The 18,175-nt window shown below is 44.8% G+C and overlaps 3 protein-coding genes across 3 annotated transcripts; 2 read left to right on the top strand and 1 right to left on the bottom strand.

Moving 5' to 3' along the window:
- Positions 1-1,870: 1,870 nt before the first annotated feature.
- Positions 1,871-4,697, top strand: LOC119293023. Its single transcript, XM_037571634.1, has 7 exons — positions 1,871-2,199; positions 2,333-2,339; positions 2,424-2,534; positions 2,930-3,091; positions 3,667-3,765; positions 3,862-4,346; positions 4,493-4,697. Exons 1-7 carry the CDS (start codon positions 1,871-1,873, stop codon positions 4,695-4,697), a joined length of 1,398 nt encoding a protein of 465 aa, XP_037427531.1.
- A 6,118-nt stretch (positions 4,698-10,815) lies between these two features.
- LOC119294257 lies at positions 10,816-13,290 on the top strand. Its single transcript, XM_037572476.1, has 5 exons — positions 10,816-10,984; positions 11,392-11,701; positions 11,853-12,126; positions 12,507-12,772; positions 12,888-13,290. The coding sequence occupies exons 2-5, from the start codon at positions 11,685-11,687 to the stop codon at positions 13,081-13,083; spliced, it is 753 nt and encodes a 250-aa protein (XP_037428373.1). The 5' UTR covers positions 10,816-10,984; positions 11,392-11,684; the 3' UTR covers positions 13,084-13,290.
- A 593-nt stretch (positions 13,291-13,883) lies between these two features.
- Positions 13,884-16,278, bottom strand: LOC119293024 (protein FAR1-RELATED SEQUENCE 5-like). The gene is made up of 3 exons (XM_037571635.1): positions 15,646-16,278; positions 15,329-15,552; positions 13,884-14,613 (listed from the first exon to the last, which is right to left on the bottom strand). Exons 1-3 carry the CDS (start codon positions 16,276-16,278, stop codon positions 13,884-13,886), a joined length of 1,587 nt encoding a protein of 528 aa, XP_037427532.1.
- Between the last annotated feature and the right edge of the window lie 1,897 nt (positions 16,279-18,175).

Below are 18,175 nucleotides of genomic sequence, written 5' to 3' on the forward strand. Positions count from 1 at the left end.
TAAGTATTCCGCCGTGGTCACACCCATTCCCCCCAATTGCTATCCCCTTTGTGTGCTTCCTCGATTTCCCCTCTAGATTTCTCGAGATGCCGTCGTTTCTCGCGGTGCGCCTGTGTTGCCGCCGGCGAGGAGTTGGTTGATTTGCTCACCCTTCCCGCACGATAGCTCGTTATGGTCTCGTCGCCGTCTCTCTCGGCGTCAAGCCGGCGAGACTTGCCGAATTGCCAACCGCATTTGCTATTGCAATTGCTTTTTCGGTTGGCGATGTTGTTGCTGTTGTAGTTCATTATGTCGCTCCTGAAATGCTGATGCCGTCAGTGTCGAGGCGTTTGTGTTGATGAAATTTTTGTTATGCTTGTTGTGGACGAACCCTAGATCTAATTTAGGCGCATTTTCAGAATTTTGATGATGATTCCAACGATAATTTGAATCAATTGCCACCACTGATGGCAATTGATTTCTGAAATAACTGTGTAAGTTGCCATGTCAGTGGTGCATTTTAGGCATTTCAGATTGTATGAGAATGAAAGTAAAGTCAGTTTCAAATATCTACCACCTCTGATGGCAACTAATTTTTGAAACAACTGTTTCAGTTGCCATGTAATTGGTACAACAATGTTACTGTTAGGTTTTGTTTTGAATCTTCCTTTTTAGATGTATTTTGAAATTGTTTGAGAAAGATTTGCCATGACAATTTGAAACAACTGCCACCACTGATGGCAACTGATTTTTTGAATCAACTGAGTCAGTTGCCATGTGAGTTGTGCATCTTAGGCGCATTTCAGATTGTATGAGAATGGAAGTCAAATCATTTTCAATATCTAATAACCACCTGTGATGGCAACTAATTTTTGAAACAATTGTTTTCAGTTGCCATGTAAATTGTTAGATAATGTTACTGTTTTTGGTTTTGTTTGAATCTACTTTTTTAGGTGCATTTCAAATTGTTTTGAGAATGATTGACATTCAATTTCAACAACTGCCACCACTGATGGCAACTGAATTTTTGAATGAACTGAGTCAGTTGCCATGTGAGTTGTGCATTGTAGGCACAATTTTCATAGTGTTTGAGAATGAAAGTCAATTGAATTCCATCAACTACCACATCTGATGGCAATTAATTTCTGAAACAAATGTGTCAGTTGCCATGTAATTGGTACAATAATGTTACTGTTGGTTTTTTTTGGGTACCTTTTTGTATGTGCATTTTCAAAGTGTTTGAGAATGATTGCCATGGCAATTTCAACAACTGCCATCACTGATGGCAACTGATTTCTGAAAGTAGCTGTGTTAGTTGCCATGTCAGATGGAGTGCCTTTTTATCTGCCACAACTAGATGTTTTGTTAACATATAACTTGAATCTAGCATATGTCTGCCCCTGTTTTTGAAACACCATTTTAGTTATCTGCCACCACTAATGGCAACATGAATCTAGCTGCATTGTAGCTTGACACTTGCAGATGACAATTGAATCATTTAAGAAGCAGAGACATGTGCTGTTGCCATGTATCTGCATTTTTCTGCTCTCCCACTTTGGCTACATTTCTGGTTTTTTAATACGTGTTGCTCCTTTTGATGTGTGTTTTTTGTTGTTACTGTAGCACAATGGCTCGCGGCGACCATCAGGACGATGATGATGACTTCATGGAGGTACCGCCGCGGAATCGGGCGACCGGTCGGTCAAAAGCTGGTGATGAGGTCACCCCCCACACACCTATGTTTTAATTTGGCATTGTGTATTCAATTTTTCCTTTTTAGATCTGAATTCCCACTAAACTGATTACGGCAACAACATATCCTCATTGTTTTTTTTTGCAGAAGAAGAAACGTCAGCATAACAGGGGATAGCAGAAGGGAGCTGCTGGTGAGATGGGGATGCATGCTTTGATGGATGTTCGGTGCAAGAATCTAGTAAACCCCTTATGTGACTGGCTCGGCGAGACATATGACCCTGCCTCCAGGGAATTTGTGATTCCGGGACGCGGTAGACTGCCGTTGGACAAGGAATCTGTGTTCTACACGTTGGGCGTGCCCCGTGGAGAACTCAATGTCCCGTACGAGGTGGATAATGATATCGAGAAATCCTTGTTTGCCCGTTTGTTTCCTGGCATGGAATCCATGCCTAACACGACTGCGCTGGCAACTGCGCTGGAGGGCATGCGAACCCATGGTGAGATATTCAAGATGAAGCTTCTCATGTACCTGATCGCAGCTGTCTTTGCGCCTACGACATCTCTTCGTCCAAGCAACAAGTGCTTCCCTATCTTGGTGAATTCTCTCTCTTTTCATTCCTCCATTTTTGCATTCAATGTGTTTTGATTCTGATTACAGCTGCAAGGTACTTAACCGCTACATTGTTCTTGTTTTTTAACTTTTGAATGCTGACGTGTCAAATTCTCTGTCCTGAAATTTTGTTGTACAGGCAAAGATTGGAGAAGTTAAGAACATGAATTGGTGCAAATTCATCGCGAACTTCCTGCATGATGCATTCTCGAACAAGATGTACCAGAAGGGGTGTCGCTTGCACCTAATGGTACTTTCTTTTCTCCCTTCCTTTTTTTTCTTGACTGCAACCGTGTAAGATATGTCATGACAACCCTTTTTTTGTATGATGGAAACTACCATACACATCTGGTGGCAACCAATAGCTAAATTTGATGGCAACCAGCCAGCTAAATTTGATGACAATTAGCCAGCTAAGTAAGATGGCAACTTAACAGATAAATATGATGGCAACTGACAGCTAAATATGATGGCAACTGACAGCTAAATATGATGGCAACTGACATATGTACATGGCAAAATCCTTCTCAGTTGCATTCTTCATTCAAATTGATGTCTGAAGCATACTACATTACCTTCTATTTTTCTTAGCATAGCTCTAAGACAACTGACACAACTTCTTTTGCTTCTAACTGTGTACACCAGCTCATGTATGTTGATCGTCTAGATCTCTCCACTGTTGACTTTACTGGGGTAGGAGGCCCTCCGCCTCCTCACAAGTTTGCTGTCTCGGCCTGGACGTACGATGCTGTCAAGGCTGTGCTTGCCGCAGACAGGATCTCTGAGACAAAATATGGGAAATTACAGGTTAGTCCCGAGTTCTTTTCTTGCATGGCGTTTCATTATTCCTGTTTGTCGCACAACTTAAGATACAATCCTTATGTGGCAATCATTTTTTAGCCTAATATTGCATGTCTATTTGCATTCATGTTTGTCTGCCATTTTCCTTTAGCAGCCATGGTTGCATGACATATCCTTTGGAAATACAGTTTTCATTTTAACATGGCAAATGTAGTTTTCTCAGCATGGCAACTGTAGTTTTCTCAGCATGGCAACTGTATTTTTCTGAACATGGCAACTGTAGTTTTCTGAACATGGCAACTGTAGTTTTCTCAGCATGGCAACTGCAGTACACTGAACATGGCAACTATAGTGCACTGAACATGGCAACTGTAGTGCACTGAACATGGCAACTGTAGTTTACCTTGGCAGCCATGGTTTTGGCTGCACACGGCACCCATGTTTGATATCACAAGGCAACTCCGACAGCCCGTGTCATAAATCCGTCCTTTTCTCCTCCCTTTTTTTTAAATACATGATTTTGTGGTCTGTGCTTCTTATTCCTTTTCGAAATGTTTTATATGTTTACTGTTGTTTTTCAGCTGATGGCCAAGCATGCTATAGACTACAGTGTGTTTGGTGGGCCACAAAATTTTGGCAAGTGGATGGATGTACACTCAGCCCCATCTTGTACTCCCGAGGTAATCATCGATGTTTATTTTGTGTTGGTTCCTTTTTCTTACGCCCACGACTATAATACGATTGGTTTTGTTTGATACATTTTGTTTTGTACTCAGGCGAGGGCACCTGTTGAGGCTCTAGTTGGGCAGTTTGCTTCCGGCATGACTGGCTTGCTCGGAAAGTTGGTCGGGGGCTTGACGGCTCTCAAATACACCGACACCGATGGTGTTGCGAGGCAGTTCTCGTCGTACATTGGAGAACGGACAAATCGGCCAACTGGTTGCCGTGGCAGATACGACTATAACAGCTCTCAGGAAGTCCTCGACACGCAAGACGAGCTAGTCGGAGACGAGCAGGACGACGACGTTGAATTGGAGAACGTGCATCATGAAGCCGCCGAGGATGAACATGCCGACGTTCGTGCAGACGCAAAGAAGGGCAAGGCTGGACTGAAAGTTACATCATCGGAGAAAGGCAATATACAAACTGTTGCGAGAGACACGGCAGTGTCCCCATCCAAGAGGGGCAGGGCTGCAAAAGATGCTGGCCAAGGTTCTGCTGCCAAGAGGTCTAGGACCGATCCAGTAGCTGCTAGGAGAAGGTTCGATGTCTATTTTATTATTTTGTTTGTGCTTACTTTTCAACAGGCCGGTCTTTTTTTCATATTTTCTCGCCAAGCGTGTCATGATTTTCTCGAGTCTCATGCTTTGTTATACTGTTTTTGCTGTCATTTCTTTTTACATGCAGTGAGCCGACAGCTGGTGGACGAGCATCCACGAAAAAACATGTAGCAACGCCAACACGTGCTTCGGCCCGTTTGAACAGGGGTGCTGCCAATCCTGGTGACACCACTTCCAATAGGTTGCCACCTCGCGCGTTGACGTCCAATACCGGGGATCCTGTCGTGTTGCCAAATATGAGGAAGCAAATCAAGAAGTGTGTTACCCCCTGATCTTTATTTGTCATTTTTTACCTTTTTATTTTATTAGCTTGATGCATCCTAGATCGTAGACAATCCTTTATTATTTTATACATTTTCTGTGGCAACTATGGTCTGATTCACATGGCATTTGGCTGTATTTTGCACATGGTCTACTGCTACATGTCACATATGGCAACTGCCGTTTTTAAATGATCTTTTTAAAAAAAAATCACCACATGGCAAATTCCTGCATGTTTCTTATGGCAGGCACTAGCATTAAGACATGGCAAATCCTTTTTAAGTGATATGACAACTGATAGCCTTCTAATAACTGAACCAAATTTTGCAACTTGCTGTTTTTTTCATGATCTCTTCTTTCCTTTTTTTTCCTACATGGCAACTCCAGCATGTTTTTATGGCAACTGCTAACTAAACTACATGGCAACTAACTTTTCCACTGTTGTGGCAACTGCCAGCTTTCTTCTAACTTCCATCACCCACGTTATCATGTGTGCTCATCTAAACCTTGTTTTCCAAATGGCAAATGCGGCACATCTTATTTTTTGTCACTTTTTTTCACACACTTCATGTGCTTTCTCGCAGGGTTAAGAAGACTACTAAATGCGTGACCAAAGAGATTCCTGAAGACCCACTTGAACGCATCCATTCAAAGCTGTCGACATGTGGCAATTCAGGCATTCATGATCCGCAAGCAGAGAAAAGTGCACCTGCACCGTCCACTGCCCCCACTAGCTCTGACGGAAGCGGGCGATCATGTAACACCCCTGATGTAACACCTTCCAAACCAATTTTATAAAATTCTGAATAAATCCATGAGCATGAGGGTATTTTTAGTTTTGCTAAAAACCTACTCATGTTTCCTGTGCATTTCCAAAGGGTTTCTGTTTTTATTTTAAAGAAAAGGAATCCTTTTCTTATTACCTGGGCTCCCCCCCTCTCTTTGGCCCAACAGCAGCGGCAACCCAGCAACAGTGGCGCTCGCAGCAGCACCAGCGCCACCAGCCCAGCACCTCGGGCCATCTAAGCCCGCAGGCTCTCAGCGTGCGAGCGCGAGGCCGCTCCCCCCTTTCCACGCTGGACGCCGCCCGGTCCCACTCGCCAGCCTCTCTCTCTCGCGATGCGTCTCCCTCCTCGGTCCCCTCCGCTCTCACATGGCGACGCCGAGGTGTCGAACACCTTTACACCTCGGCCAGCCACGGCGATGAGCCCCCCTTTAAACCCCCCTCGGCGTCCGCACCTACCCCTAGGGTTCCTCCTCTCACTCCTCTCCGCCGCCAGCAGGTAAGGGGCGCCAGATCTAGCCTCTCCCATCTCACCCGAGCGGAGCCGAGAGCACCCGTCTCGCCGTCGACGTGCTCCGGTCATCTTCTTCCGAGCCAAGGCTGACTCCGGTGATCCCCTGCGTCGACTACGCCGTCTTCTTCCCCTACGAGCTCGCGGGTCCCCAAGACGGCGCCGCTTCTTCCTCTTCTTCTGTCAGGACAGAACGGCGCGCTGAAGTTCAGAGCTCCGCCACGTCGCCGTCAGCCCCTCTCCGGCGTCCTCAGCGCGTCCTAGGGTAAGAAGGTATACCCACCTTCTTCCTCATTCCATTCCGGCTCCGTTATCTCGTCGTAGATGCCCGATCCGTAGCCGATATTTTGCGTGCTCGCCGTGCTCCGGCGTGTTCTGTCTCGCGCGTCTGTTGTTTCGTCAGGGCTTGTTTTGCAGCAGCTCTGTCTGCCCGTGCGCGTGCTAGCTCCTCCGCGTTGCTTCGCCGTGCTCACCGCGCTCGCTCCCCTCGCTGTGCGCCCTGCCTAGCTGCTGTCGCCGCTGCTCGCCGTCGCGCACCCGAACCAAGCGACAACTTGGACTCGGGCACACCTCACCACGCCACACCAGGCCAGCCCTGCTGTGCCTCTGCACCACCTGGCCGTGCACCGCTTCCACCCCCATGAGCCACTCCGGCTATCGCCGTCGTTATCACTCCGGCTATCGCCGTCGTTATCACTCCGGCTATCGCCGTCGTTATCACTCCGGCAACCCAGCGCGCGGCTCTGCTATGCTCTGTTCTGCTTGAGCAGTGGCGTAGTTCCTGTCGATACTTCATCTAAGCTGCAGCGCCTGTATGTTCAGACGCACGCGCGTACCGCAGTGGTAGGCGCTTCAGTTTCGTCAGGCTTGATCACAGGCTCGAGTCCCCTCAGCGCGCATTTTTGCTTATCCAGTCTCGCTGACAGGTGGGTCCCATTGGTCAGCCTCACTAGCATCCAGACCCCACCTGTCATCCACTCCAGTGCATATCTTAATCAACTCGTGGGAGTTGGCCTGTTTGGGAATGTTCCCTTTTGGGAATAATACGTTTTTGGATATTTCCATAATTGGCAGTTTATGTTCTTTGCAATTGTGCATTATTTTTCCAAGCAACCCCCAACATATTATATATGTTTTTGGGGTAGAAAAATCCAAGGAATCTGATGGTGGTATTTTTTTTTTGAGTTTTGAGCAAGTTTGTGTGCATGAATATTTGAATCTGTTGCTGTTTTAGATTTGATGCATGGCCCACATGATAATAGCCTTAGGGGTAAACTTTGTGCCATTGTCTTCTATGTCATGCCATGGTGCTGTAGGATCTTTGTTGTAATTTTTGGATCATTATGTTGAGTGGCACAAGCTGTTGAAGTTGCTACTAAATTCTGTTTTAAACATGTGGTAAATTTCACTAAGTCCTAAGTGTTGAAATAATCTGTTGCTGTTTTAGATTTGATGCATGGCCCACATGATAATAGCCTTAGGGGTAAACTTTGTGCCATTGTCTTCTATGTCATGCCATGGTGCTGTAGGATTTTTGTTGTAATTTTTGGATCATTATGTTGAGTGGCACAAGCTGTTGAAGTTGCTACTAAATTCTGTTTTAAACATGTGGTAAATTTCACTAAGTCCTAAGTGTTGAAATAATCCAGATGCCATGTTTAGCTCCTGTTATCTTTTAACCTGTGCATATCTAGCTAAACTTCAGTAAGGAACTTTTGTTAAGGGTGTCATGCTTAACATTTTCATGCTATGTTGCTGTAGAAGATTTTGCTGTATGTGTTAACTACCATGCTCTAAAGTTGCTTCCAGATTCTGTTTCCTGCTTGCCATGCTAAATTTCTACTAAGTCTGTAAACAGTAATTTTGTCACATGTTTAGCTCCTGTTTTAATTGTCTTCCAAGCATTTTCATGAGTAGCTTAGTTGGACTTTATTGTTGTAGTTGAAATGCTCTTTCCAGCCATGTTCTTAGATTTCTATTTGAGTTGCTGTAGCATATTTAATTGTTGTGTTGAAGTAGCTAAGTTGTTGTTTTTGGCAGATTTTCTTGTAACTTGATATGCTTGTCATTTCTTGCTCGTAACTCCGATTGCTATGATCTTTATATGGTTTTCAATCAATTTCACCTCCCCTATCCAATGGCTACCTTGTCCTGACAAGATTGGGCCATTTCCTTGCTGTCCACTTCATAACTCCCTCCGATCATCGTGCCCCTTCGTTTCCGTTAACGTTTCGATTCGTTGCATCATATAGTCATATGCATACATGTTTCATATGCACTTTGTTGTGTGGTATGTTTATTGTATTCTTGTTTGTGTGTGGGTAGCTCCGGGAGACGATTTCGTGAACGAGGGTTCCGTTGATTACGATCATACCGAGGAGTTGTTTACCGATCCTACCGAGGAATTACCAGGCAAGATGATCCTTACCCGTGATACCATTACTATGCTTGTTTGGCTAGTTATACGCTCTTTCGCTATGTCAACGAATCCTATCACATGTTTAGCCCCTTATGTTGCCTCGATGACTCTAACCAATCCTGTCCCAGCAAAACCTTGATTGGCTAGGTAGCGCTTGTTTTTAAGCCCCTTGTTCTTATAGCGTTGCTAGTTGCAGGTTGATCCTTGTTGGATCATAATATATATATTCTGGGATATCACAATATTGCTATGTTAATAATGCACTCTTATATACTTGGTAAAGGGCGGAAGGCTAAGCCTTTTGCTTGGTGTTTTGTTCCGCTCTTGCCGCCTTAAGTACGGTCAGTCCGGTATTATGTTCCTTGATCTTGCGTTCCTAACGCGGTAGGGTTTTATGGGGACCCCTTGATAGTTCATTTGGGTTAAACATTTCCAGCAAGGCCCAACATTGGTTTTACCATTTGGCATAACAACTAAAACTTGCATAGGGACCGGCTAGAACCCGTGGACTCTTTTAATCAACAACCCGGGCCAGTGCTCCTCATGAGTGTTGGTCCAAACTAGAGCACCGTGCAGGGCCGCCCCTTGGCAACTTGGGTATTTGGCCACTGTATGCATAGCTCATCCGGTCGTGGCCTGAGACGAGATACGCGCGGCTACTATCAGGGTGTCGGCACGCCGGGAGGTCTTTGCTGGATTTGTTTCGCCTTTGCAGAAATGTCTTGTGCAACTAGAACCTGAGTCTGATCGGATTCTTTACTATGGAGGATTGTCTCCGCATGCCATGAGAGCTTGTCATGGGCTAAGTTGGAACACCCCTGCAGGGTATTATCTTTCGAAAGCCGTGCCGGCGATTATGGGCGGATTGGATTTGTTTAATACCGGTGGTAGATAATCGGAAGTTAACTTAATTAAAATACACCAACCGTGTGCGTACCGTGATTGTCTCTTTTCGGAGGAATCCGGGAAGAGAACACGATGGGGTTATGTCTGACCGTAAGATAGCTAGGATCACTTAGTGATCATTAGTCTTGACCGTTGGCGTGGGCCTTCTCACCTTAACTCTGATTTGCGTATGTTAGCTACCATACAATGCTTAGTCGCTTGCAGCAGCTCCACTTAAACAGCCTGAACCCTCCTATTAAACTTGCTTAGTCTTGTTACCCCGGGTATCGGGATTGCTGAGTCCTCGTGGCTCACAGTTACTACAACACCTCAGATGCAGGTACGACTGAGTTCGATAATGCTGATGCTCAGGAGCTGCAGTGGGAGTACGACGAGGACCGTGGGCGTTTCTATGTTACTTATTCGTACGATCAGTAGATTGGGTTCCTAGTCGGGTGATCCGGGGCTTGTAGCAGGGTGGTATTTTATCTTTTTAGATCCGGAGTCGGATATTATGAGATTGTAATAATATGATGTTATATTACTATATTATATTCTGGGGCATGTGTTGCCTGGCTTATTATTCCTGTACCCCTTTCATATGTTGTATGCGTGTATGATTTTTCCACCTTGCTACGTGTTTAGGATGACTTTATACCCCGGGCTTGAATTCATCACAAGTCCCCGGTATAACTTCATCCTGGGCATTACAGACCATCTCCGCCGGTTGCAGATTTGCAGACCACAACAGTGACCATCCGTACATCTGGGAGTGATGAGTCAGTATCCGCCAGCACCGCTGAGATATTGCCCACACTGTTGTCGATGAGGACTGCTGTTTTGAGCAATGCCACTCCATCAGCAAGTGCTGAAGTGAATGCTCCTGAGATTGTCCTAAACAAGGAAGATTTCCGCTCATCTGATATGGGTTCCAAGCACGTGTCTGGTGGTCCAGAGGCCGTGGCAACGGTTCAGAAAGAGAGGCCACCCACAGTTGAGTCTCATCACACAGCAGCTCCATCGGTTGGTGGTCCAGAGGCTGTTACGACGACCGTTGCGCGATCCGGTCTGCCACCTATGCGGCGTAGCCCCCGCAAGCATCCTGCGCAAACATCAAACGCACCAGGTGCAGTTTCGAGGAGGAGAGACGAGTCCATGTTTGTGTCTGCTTCGACGTTGTTCCCACCTCCTGCCAAAAGCATTGTCATGGAGAAAACGGAAGTCCGGGATACTGCCGACGCAGGAGGTGAACCTTTGGAACGGTCTGCGCCCACCATAGTCATGGAGAACGCCAACTTAAATCTGCGCACTTCGAAGCTCCCAGTCAACACTGGCGTCCCATATAGCCCAAACAGGAGGATAGTGAAGGAAGTTGCAACGGAGGTCACTGACACCGCGCCCGTGCCCACTAACAAGCCTGATGAACCCATAGCAGACGATGCAGGAATGTTTGTTGATCTGTCACCTCTTGATTCTGCGCAGCAACTTGCTCAAGATCCGGATGGTTTGCGGGAGAGGCACCCAATAGATTTCACCCCACCGAGCTGCATCCTTGGCATCGATCGCAGTGCAGATGCAACAGCAGTGCAAGATCCTATGCCTGTTGCGTTTGCTTTTCCGGCGGACACGGTCCCAATGATGTCACAACCAATTCTTGACGGCAGGAAGGCTGTGAAGTTTGCTGAGCCGATAGTGCAAGGTACATTATTTTCTTTTCCACGATGTTTGTCACAAGTTTTTTTTTGTTTGTGACTGGTGATGGCAAATCTAATGAAATGCACATGGCAACTACAGTTGTCACCACATGGCAACTACAGTTGATGCCACATGGCAACTACACATTGACCCCACATTGCAAATTCTTTTTGGAATGCACAAGGCAACCTTAGTTTTGCTGCATGGCAACTGCAGTTGATTAGTCATGGCAGCTACAGTTGATTAGGCATGGCAATCCCAGTGTAATGCATGTGGCAATTAGAGTGGTCTTCTACATGGCAACTCCATATGACTTCCTCAATTAGCACCTACATTTTCACTCTTTTCTGAAATTTTATTTTCTCCATTTGCTTACAATATTCCTAACCCGTTGTTTCGTCTTTCCTACAGCCACCCCTCTTGAGATTTCGCCGTCACTCAAAGACGCGTACCGTAGGATTGAAGATGAAGCATTGTACAGGAGGTCCTCACGGGTTAAGTGGCAATGAAGTTCTAATGTGACAACTGAGTCCGTATCTGAGGATACCATTAAAAGTGCCACGCCTGGATCTGTGAGGCAGATTAGGGTGGTCCATGCACCACGCGGGGATGACTACGAGCCCGTAGTTAAGGCGACAAAGGAGCAGAACCAGCTATACGACATTCTCAAGCGTTTTGGAAATGCCAGATCGAACAACAAGCATATGAAGGAGTTGAGAGCGTAATGTCCACACCACAATAACCCTTTTCCTTTGATTTTCTACCATTTTTTAGTGCTTTATTTCCTGATCTAGCCATGCGTTGTCTATGTTTTATGTTTTTCCATTTTTGTAGTAGTCATGATTCTTTCATGTTACATCATTTTCATACAGCTCATGTTTGGATAGAACGAAAATCGTACAATGCGATGTCACTTACGTTGATCTGGGTGATCTTGCTGAGTCTGTGAGGCCACTTGGCAAGATGTCGAAGAATGTACTTGCATGCGGGATTGACTTCATCAACACGCACGTGGACGTTTGTCCCGACAAGACGATCATGCAGTATAGCGTGACATGCAAGATATGGGATGGTGACTTCCACCACAAACTTCTGAGGACGCATTTTGCCACGCATGGTGATTTCAAGCTCACATTGAAAAAATATGTGAGTGTCTCTACTTCCTGATACATTTCCTTTTTGCATGGTATGCCTATTTTCTGTCAGTAGATGTACTTGATATGGTGTGTTACAAACGGCTTTCGTGACATATGTTCCATGTGGCAACAGTTGCCATGTAAAATAGTTTTTGTTGTTTTTAATGCAAACTATGCGGCTTCATACATGGATGGCAACTCCTTTAAATTGAACATGGTAAATAAACATTTCTCTGTGTCTGCATTTTTTGTAGCACTGTTTTGCTTATCCTTTCTTGTACCTATTTTGCTACATCCGGCAAAATATATTAAATGTCATTTTTCAAACTACATCAATCTGTTCTAGTGTGAACTCTTATTTCTTCTTTTTCTCTATTTTTTATCTTACAGGTGATGTTTCCCATGTTCCAGGAGCTTGCACCACACAACCGAGATGACAAGTGTGGCCACCACTACGCGATCTGCGTTGACCTGAAGTACCAACGTTTTGAGGTGCTTGATTCGATCCGCTCAGAAGAAGATACATATTTGACGACGCATGCTGAATTCTTCATCGCTAACCTGAAAGAGGCATGGAAGCGACACTACAAAAACTCGAAGGTCCAGATCAGCCATTTTCCAATTGAGTATGTGACGACTGAGAAGCAAGGAAACGGGTAATTACCAACTTTTGTCATGCGTTGTCCACAGCAGTCTTAAAACCGTGTCACTTTATCATTAAGGTTCATCATTTTCCATGTCGGCACGAGTTCACTTTTTCTATCCTTGCAGGCACGACTGCGGCTTTCATGCTTTGGAGTACTTTGCAAAGTGGGAAGGTCGACGTGTCCCTACGATCACAGATGCAATGGTCCTAGAGCTCCGCAAAATATACACATGGAACTGGCTTATGAATGGAGATTTCAACAAGCGGGAGAATGCACGGGAGTTCTTGGAGGATGCTGTCAAAACTGCCATCAAGAAGTAAAAGTGATTGCATGATGCTCCTTATGGCAAGCCTACCTTACATTCTGTGCTTGATGAATGTAAGGTATCACCTTGTCCTTTTTAAAAAAAACTATGTCTATGTGCTCTGTCATGACTACGTCCACTTCCCCCATCCCCTTAGTGTAGTACATACTGTTTAGCCCGTGAGTACTGTTTGAATTATTTGTAATATATGTGTGTGTGTGAACCTGATTAGGTGTTAGAAGAACCACGTTTATGTCCACAGTATGATGGTTTCGAATATTTCCGTTATTTCGCATATGATGTTTCCAACTAGTTTGTTCACAGTACGTTTATAGTGCAATACATGCGTGTGTGAAATCTAAGTGGTCTGAATGTAGAAAGATAAGCGATGGCAGTTTCAGTAGAAACCATATGGCAGTTTCAATAGAAACCATATGGCAGTTTCAGTAGAAACCATATGGCAGTTTCAGAAGAAACCATATGGCAGTTTCAGAAGAAATTTCATGTCAGCTTCAGTAGAAACCATATGGCAGTTTCAGTAGAAATTACAAGGCAGTTTCAGTAGAAATTACATGGCAGTTTCAGTAGATACCGCATGGCAGTTTCAGTAGAAATTACATGGCAAACTAGATGGCAGCTGGATGACAAATATAGTAGCACAAACGTGGCAAGTTTAGTCATAGACACATGGCAGTTTGTATTGAATCCTAATGTCAACCAACGCATATTCTCGCTGTTTTGCAAAATCTTTTTGACCATCCACTTTTTCCAAAAAAAGGAATCTCCAACTCCCAAGCTACAGTCCTTGACACTTGCCTAAGTATTTCCCGTCCCCTTTTTCGGTTTCTTGAATTTTGCTTGAATTTCCAGCCCTGACTTGTATCTCACCTCTTTTGGGCGCCCTTTTGTGACGGAACGGGGCGGGTTCCTGACCTGGGTTTGTGTGCTTGCTGTCCCAGAACCTATCTCGAAGTTTTCAGAGGAAGGACCCGTGGATGAAGGCACACTTGAGGTGCGGGGGGACCTGTGTAAGGCTTCTTCGTCCTTCCGCTTTTTGATCTCATCAAGCTCTCTTTTCAGGGCCTTTCTGTGTTTTTCTGCCACCCTAGCTGTCTCGTCACACTTGCATGCTTCGTCTATTAGTTCTGCATAGTTCTTGGTCAACACAACGTGTCTCACGGCTTCCATGGTCGCCTTTGGCCTGTCCTCATGCACCGCCAAAACAGTGTCTGATGTTTGTGGCCCCAACAATTCGTCGGCGTCCCAAGTCCATCGCCGTCGTATGAAATGGCGTGGCATGCGCGTGACCGCAAGCATGTCCATCACTTTCAGTATGTGACAACACACAATACCGTCCCGTTCGAACTTGCAGCACTCGCAGTAGTACTCGCCTTCGTCTATAGACGCCTTGATAAAGTAGTTCCTTCCCTTGTTCGGGTCTTCGGGTTCCGAATAGGACATGCCCATTAGAGAACACACCTTGAACGTGTGTTCGTCAAGCCTGTAAGCCGTGTACATGCTGGCACGCTTTAATTCTTCTTGGAACCTGCGCGTTGTTTGTGATTTATTTGTTAAACTTATGTATGATGGCAACTGCAGTTCAGATAACATGGCAACTGCAGTTTATTTAACATGGCAACCGCATCTCATTTAACATGGCAACCGCATCTCATTTAACATGACAAACGCATCTCACTAAACATGACAAACACATCTCACTAAACATGGCAACTCGTATATCATTTAACATGGCAACCGTAGGTCGATTACCATGGCAAATGCATTTTACTTAGCACATCAAAAGTATTTTTGTACGACTTGGCAAATTTATATTTTTCCAAGCATTGGCAAACTCACAACATTGTACATGGAAATACAGATAAAATAACATTTTCTGGAATATAGTTTTCATTTTAACATGGCAAATGTAGTTTACTCGACATGGCAAATGTAGTTTACTCGACATGGCAATTGTAGTTTACTCAACATGGCAATTGTAGTTTACTCAACATGGCAAACGTATCATTTTTTTGTCACAGATGGCAAGTACATACAGTTTTCACATTAAAACTTGTATTCACTACGCACTGCCACTTCACATCAACAGACACGGCAACTACATTACATGCCTACAAAGCACACGTTTGGTAATTTTGAACGATTCAGCTCGACAAGGAAAGTCTGTCCCATATGTTGCAATGTACATGACACCTAAAACCCCTCATGGTACTGCAAATAAGAGGATACGATACTGCACTTACTTGTTAAAAATCGCGCCGGTATATATCTTGCTCATATGCCTCTCCATCGGTAAATATGTTAGCAACTTAGGCTGCTTCAGTGCAGTGTTTGCCTCTTGTTGTAGTTCTGCTCCTAATATTTTGTTCTGCAAAGCTGTGTACTGCTTGGCAAACTGCAACAATGAGTTGCCAGGGCTGATGTACCGCTTCAACACAGCATTGAACCCCTTGTTGTGCTGAGTAGTCTGTAAGAATGGGAAGAAGCACTGCATGAAGTAGGCCAGAACCCAGTACATTCGCTTCTCCCACAGGCTAGCAAGAGTCTCGTTGTCTTGGACCTGGTAAGTTTCAATAATAGCCGTCCAGCTCCTCTCAAACTCCTCCACCGTCAAACTGTGGTCCACGCACAACTCGAACGCCTTGTGCAGCTCCGGACGGTCAGCAAAAAATGGTCCTAGTGCCTCCTCAGCCTTCTTAATGATATGCCACCTGCAGTGCCTATGCACTGCCAAGGGAAACACCTCCTGAATGCCTGCTCGCATGCTGAAATCCTGGTTTGTAATTATGTTCATCGGAGCAACTACACCCATGCACTCCAAGAAGTTTTTGAAGAGCCACGTGTAACCATCGGTATCTTCGTTCCGAACGAGGCCGCACCCGAACTGCAATGACTGATTATGGTTGTTTATTCCTATGAATGGAGCGCACGACATCTTGTACATATTAGTGAGATACGTTGCATCGAAGGAAATGCAATCATGGAAATGCCTATACGCTCTTCTTGCAGCACCATCCACCCAGTACATGTTTCTGACACGGTCCTCGTCGTCCAATCTTATCCTGTAGAAGAAATCACTGTCTTCCCTTGATTTATCTTCAAAGTAAGCTATTGCGTCTTCGACGTCAGCCAACCTGCTCTCTCTTCTGTATTTCGCCTTTAGGTTCGTGACGTCCGCTGGTATGTACGACATGCTACTGAGACTACCATCTCTGCTGTCTATCATGGAGAGTATTTGGATCATTCTTGATGGACCGACGTTACAGTCATGCAACAATTTTATGAACTTCTTCTCGACTGGGTTGAACCCTCTGTGTGCCCTCAGAAATTTTACCAGGTCAAACTTCTTTATCAGTTCGTGGTTGTGTTCACCGAAATACTCGGTGACCACCCACCACGCACCATCCGCGTTTAGCTTACACCGGACAGGGCATTCTATCTTGAGAACGACGCCTCTTTTTCGTTCCGGCATGACAGGAAGAACACCCTTACCCTTTTTGTTCCTGTGTGCCTTGTGACACATAAATTCACCTCTGTTGTACTCATTGTTTTTTTCCTGTGGTATTCTGTGTTCACCGCAAACCCATGGAATAGTGCGTAATTCTGGTAGTAGTCTTTGGCATCGTCAAATGTAGCAAATATCTGCCCAACATAAGGTGCTTGAGGTACCGCGATTACTGATTGCACATCTTCTTCATCCCATTGCGCTTCATCATCAGTTTCATCATTCACTTCAGTATTTGTGGCTGTTTCGTCTGCTTGATTGTTGCTTGTGCCTGTGGGCAATGGTGTGCTTGTTGTCATCGCTTCAATGATTGCTAGCCCCGGCACTAATTCTTCATTGTTTGTCGTATCATCGGCGACCTGCTGTTGTGATGACCCTCCCGTGTGCTCAAAGGTACCCGCATGAGATGCCCCTGCGCTGTCGTTTATTGTAGTCGGAGGACCTACAGAAAAAAAGAAAAAAATGCATGCGTTTAATCTTCGTTTGAATGGCAGTTTTTTTCATAACCGAGAAAACCATGTGTATCCGATTTCTGGCACGATATCAACCATAGTGTGCAGAATAATCTGGTTTGTTCACATTTGGCACCCACAATTTTTTTCTATACATGTCAACGACATTTTTTATTGTACATGGCAACCATAGTTGATAGGACATGGCAAATGCAGTTGATAATACATGGCAAATGCAGTTGATAATACATGGCAACGACAGTTGATTATACATGGCAACCATAGTTGATAGGACATGGCAACTGCAGTTGATAATACATGGCAAATTCAGTTGATAATACATGGCAACGGCAGTTGATAGGACATGGCAACCATAGTTGATAGGATATGGCAACCATAGTTGATAATACATGGCAAATGCAGTTGATAATACATGGCAACTACAGTTGATAATACATGGCAACGTCACTTGATATTACATGGCAACGGCAGTTCATCAGACATAGCAACGGCAGTAGATCAGACATGGCAACCACAGTAGATCAGACATGGCAAATGCATTTGATCACACACGGCAAATGCATTTGATCACACACGGCAAATGCATTTGACTACACACGACAAATTCATTCATATCACACACAACAAACTACACTTTTTGCGAATACAACACACAAGCAGCAATGTCTCATATAATTCCTTTGAAGTTGCATTGTCAACAGAATCACTTCATACTACTCACCTGTGTTTGTCGTTGATGGCAGGTACCCGATTGCTGACGGTTGCCACGTGCTACATGACGGTGCTGCATTTTCCATCACAAAACTTGTAAGTATTTTCCATCTCTTCAAGTCTTTTTTATTATTATTTTCTCGGCAAAAGTTGAATGGTTTTATTGATACGTGTTACCTTGATTTGCCACATTGGCTACTTGAAATTGGTCAAACGTACTTCCATCAGCGTTAGCGCCCTGTGTTTGAACTTGCCAAGTCACCCTTGAGTTTGACCCTACAAAAAAGTAACATGGTAGGACATAAGTACATTACCATTCCCCCATGCCCCCACATAACATGGCAATTGTCCCATTTTTTTGATCATTTATCGTACCCATGCTCACATACTGCTCTAAAAGT

This window comes from Triticum dicoccoides, chromosome 4B (genome assembly GCF_002162155.2).
Source record: "Triticum dicoccoides isolate Atlit2015 ecotype Zavitan chromosome 4B, WEW_v2.0, whole genome shotgun sequence".
Taxonomy (NCBI): domain Eukaryota; kingdom Viridiplantae; phylum Streptophyta; class Magnoliopsida; order Poales; family Poaceae; genus Triticum; species Triticum dicoccoides.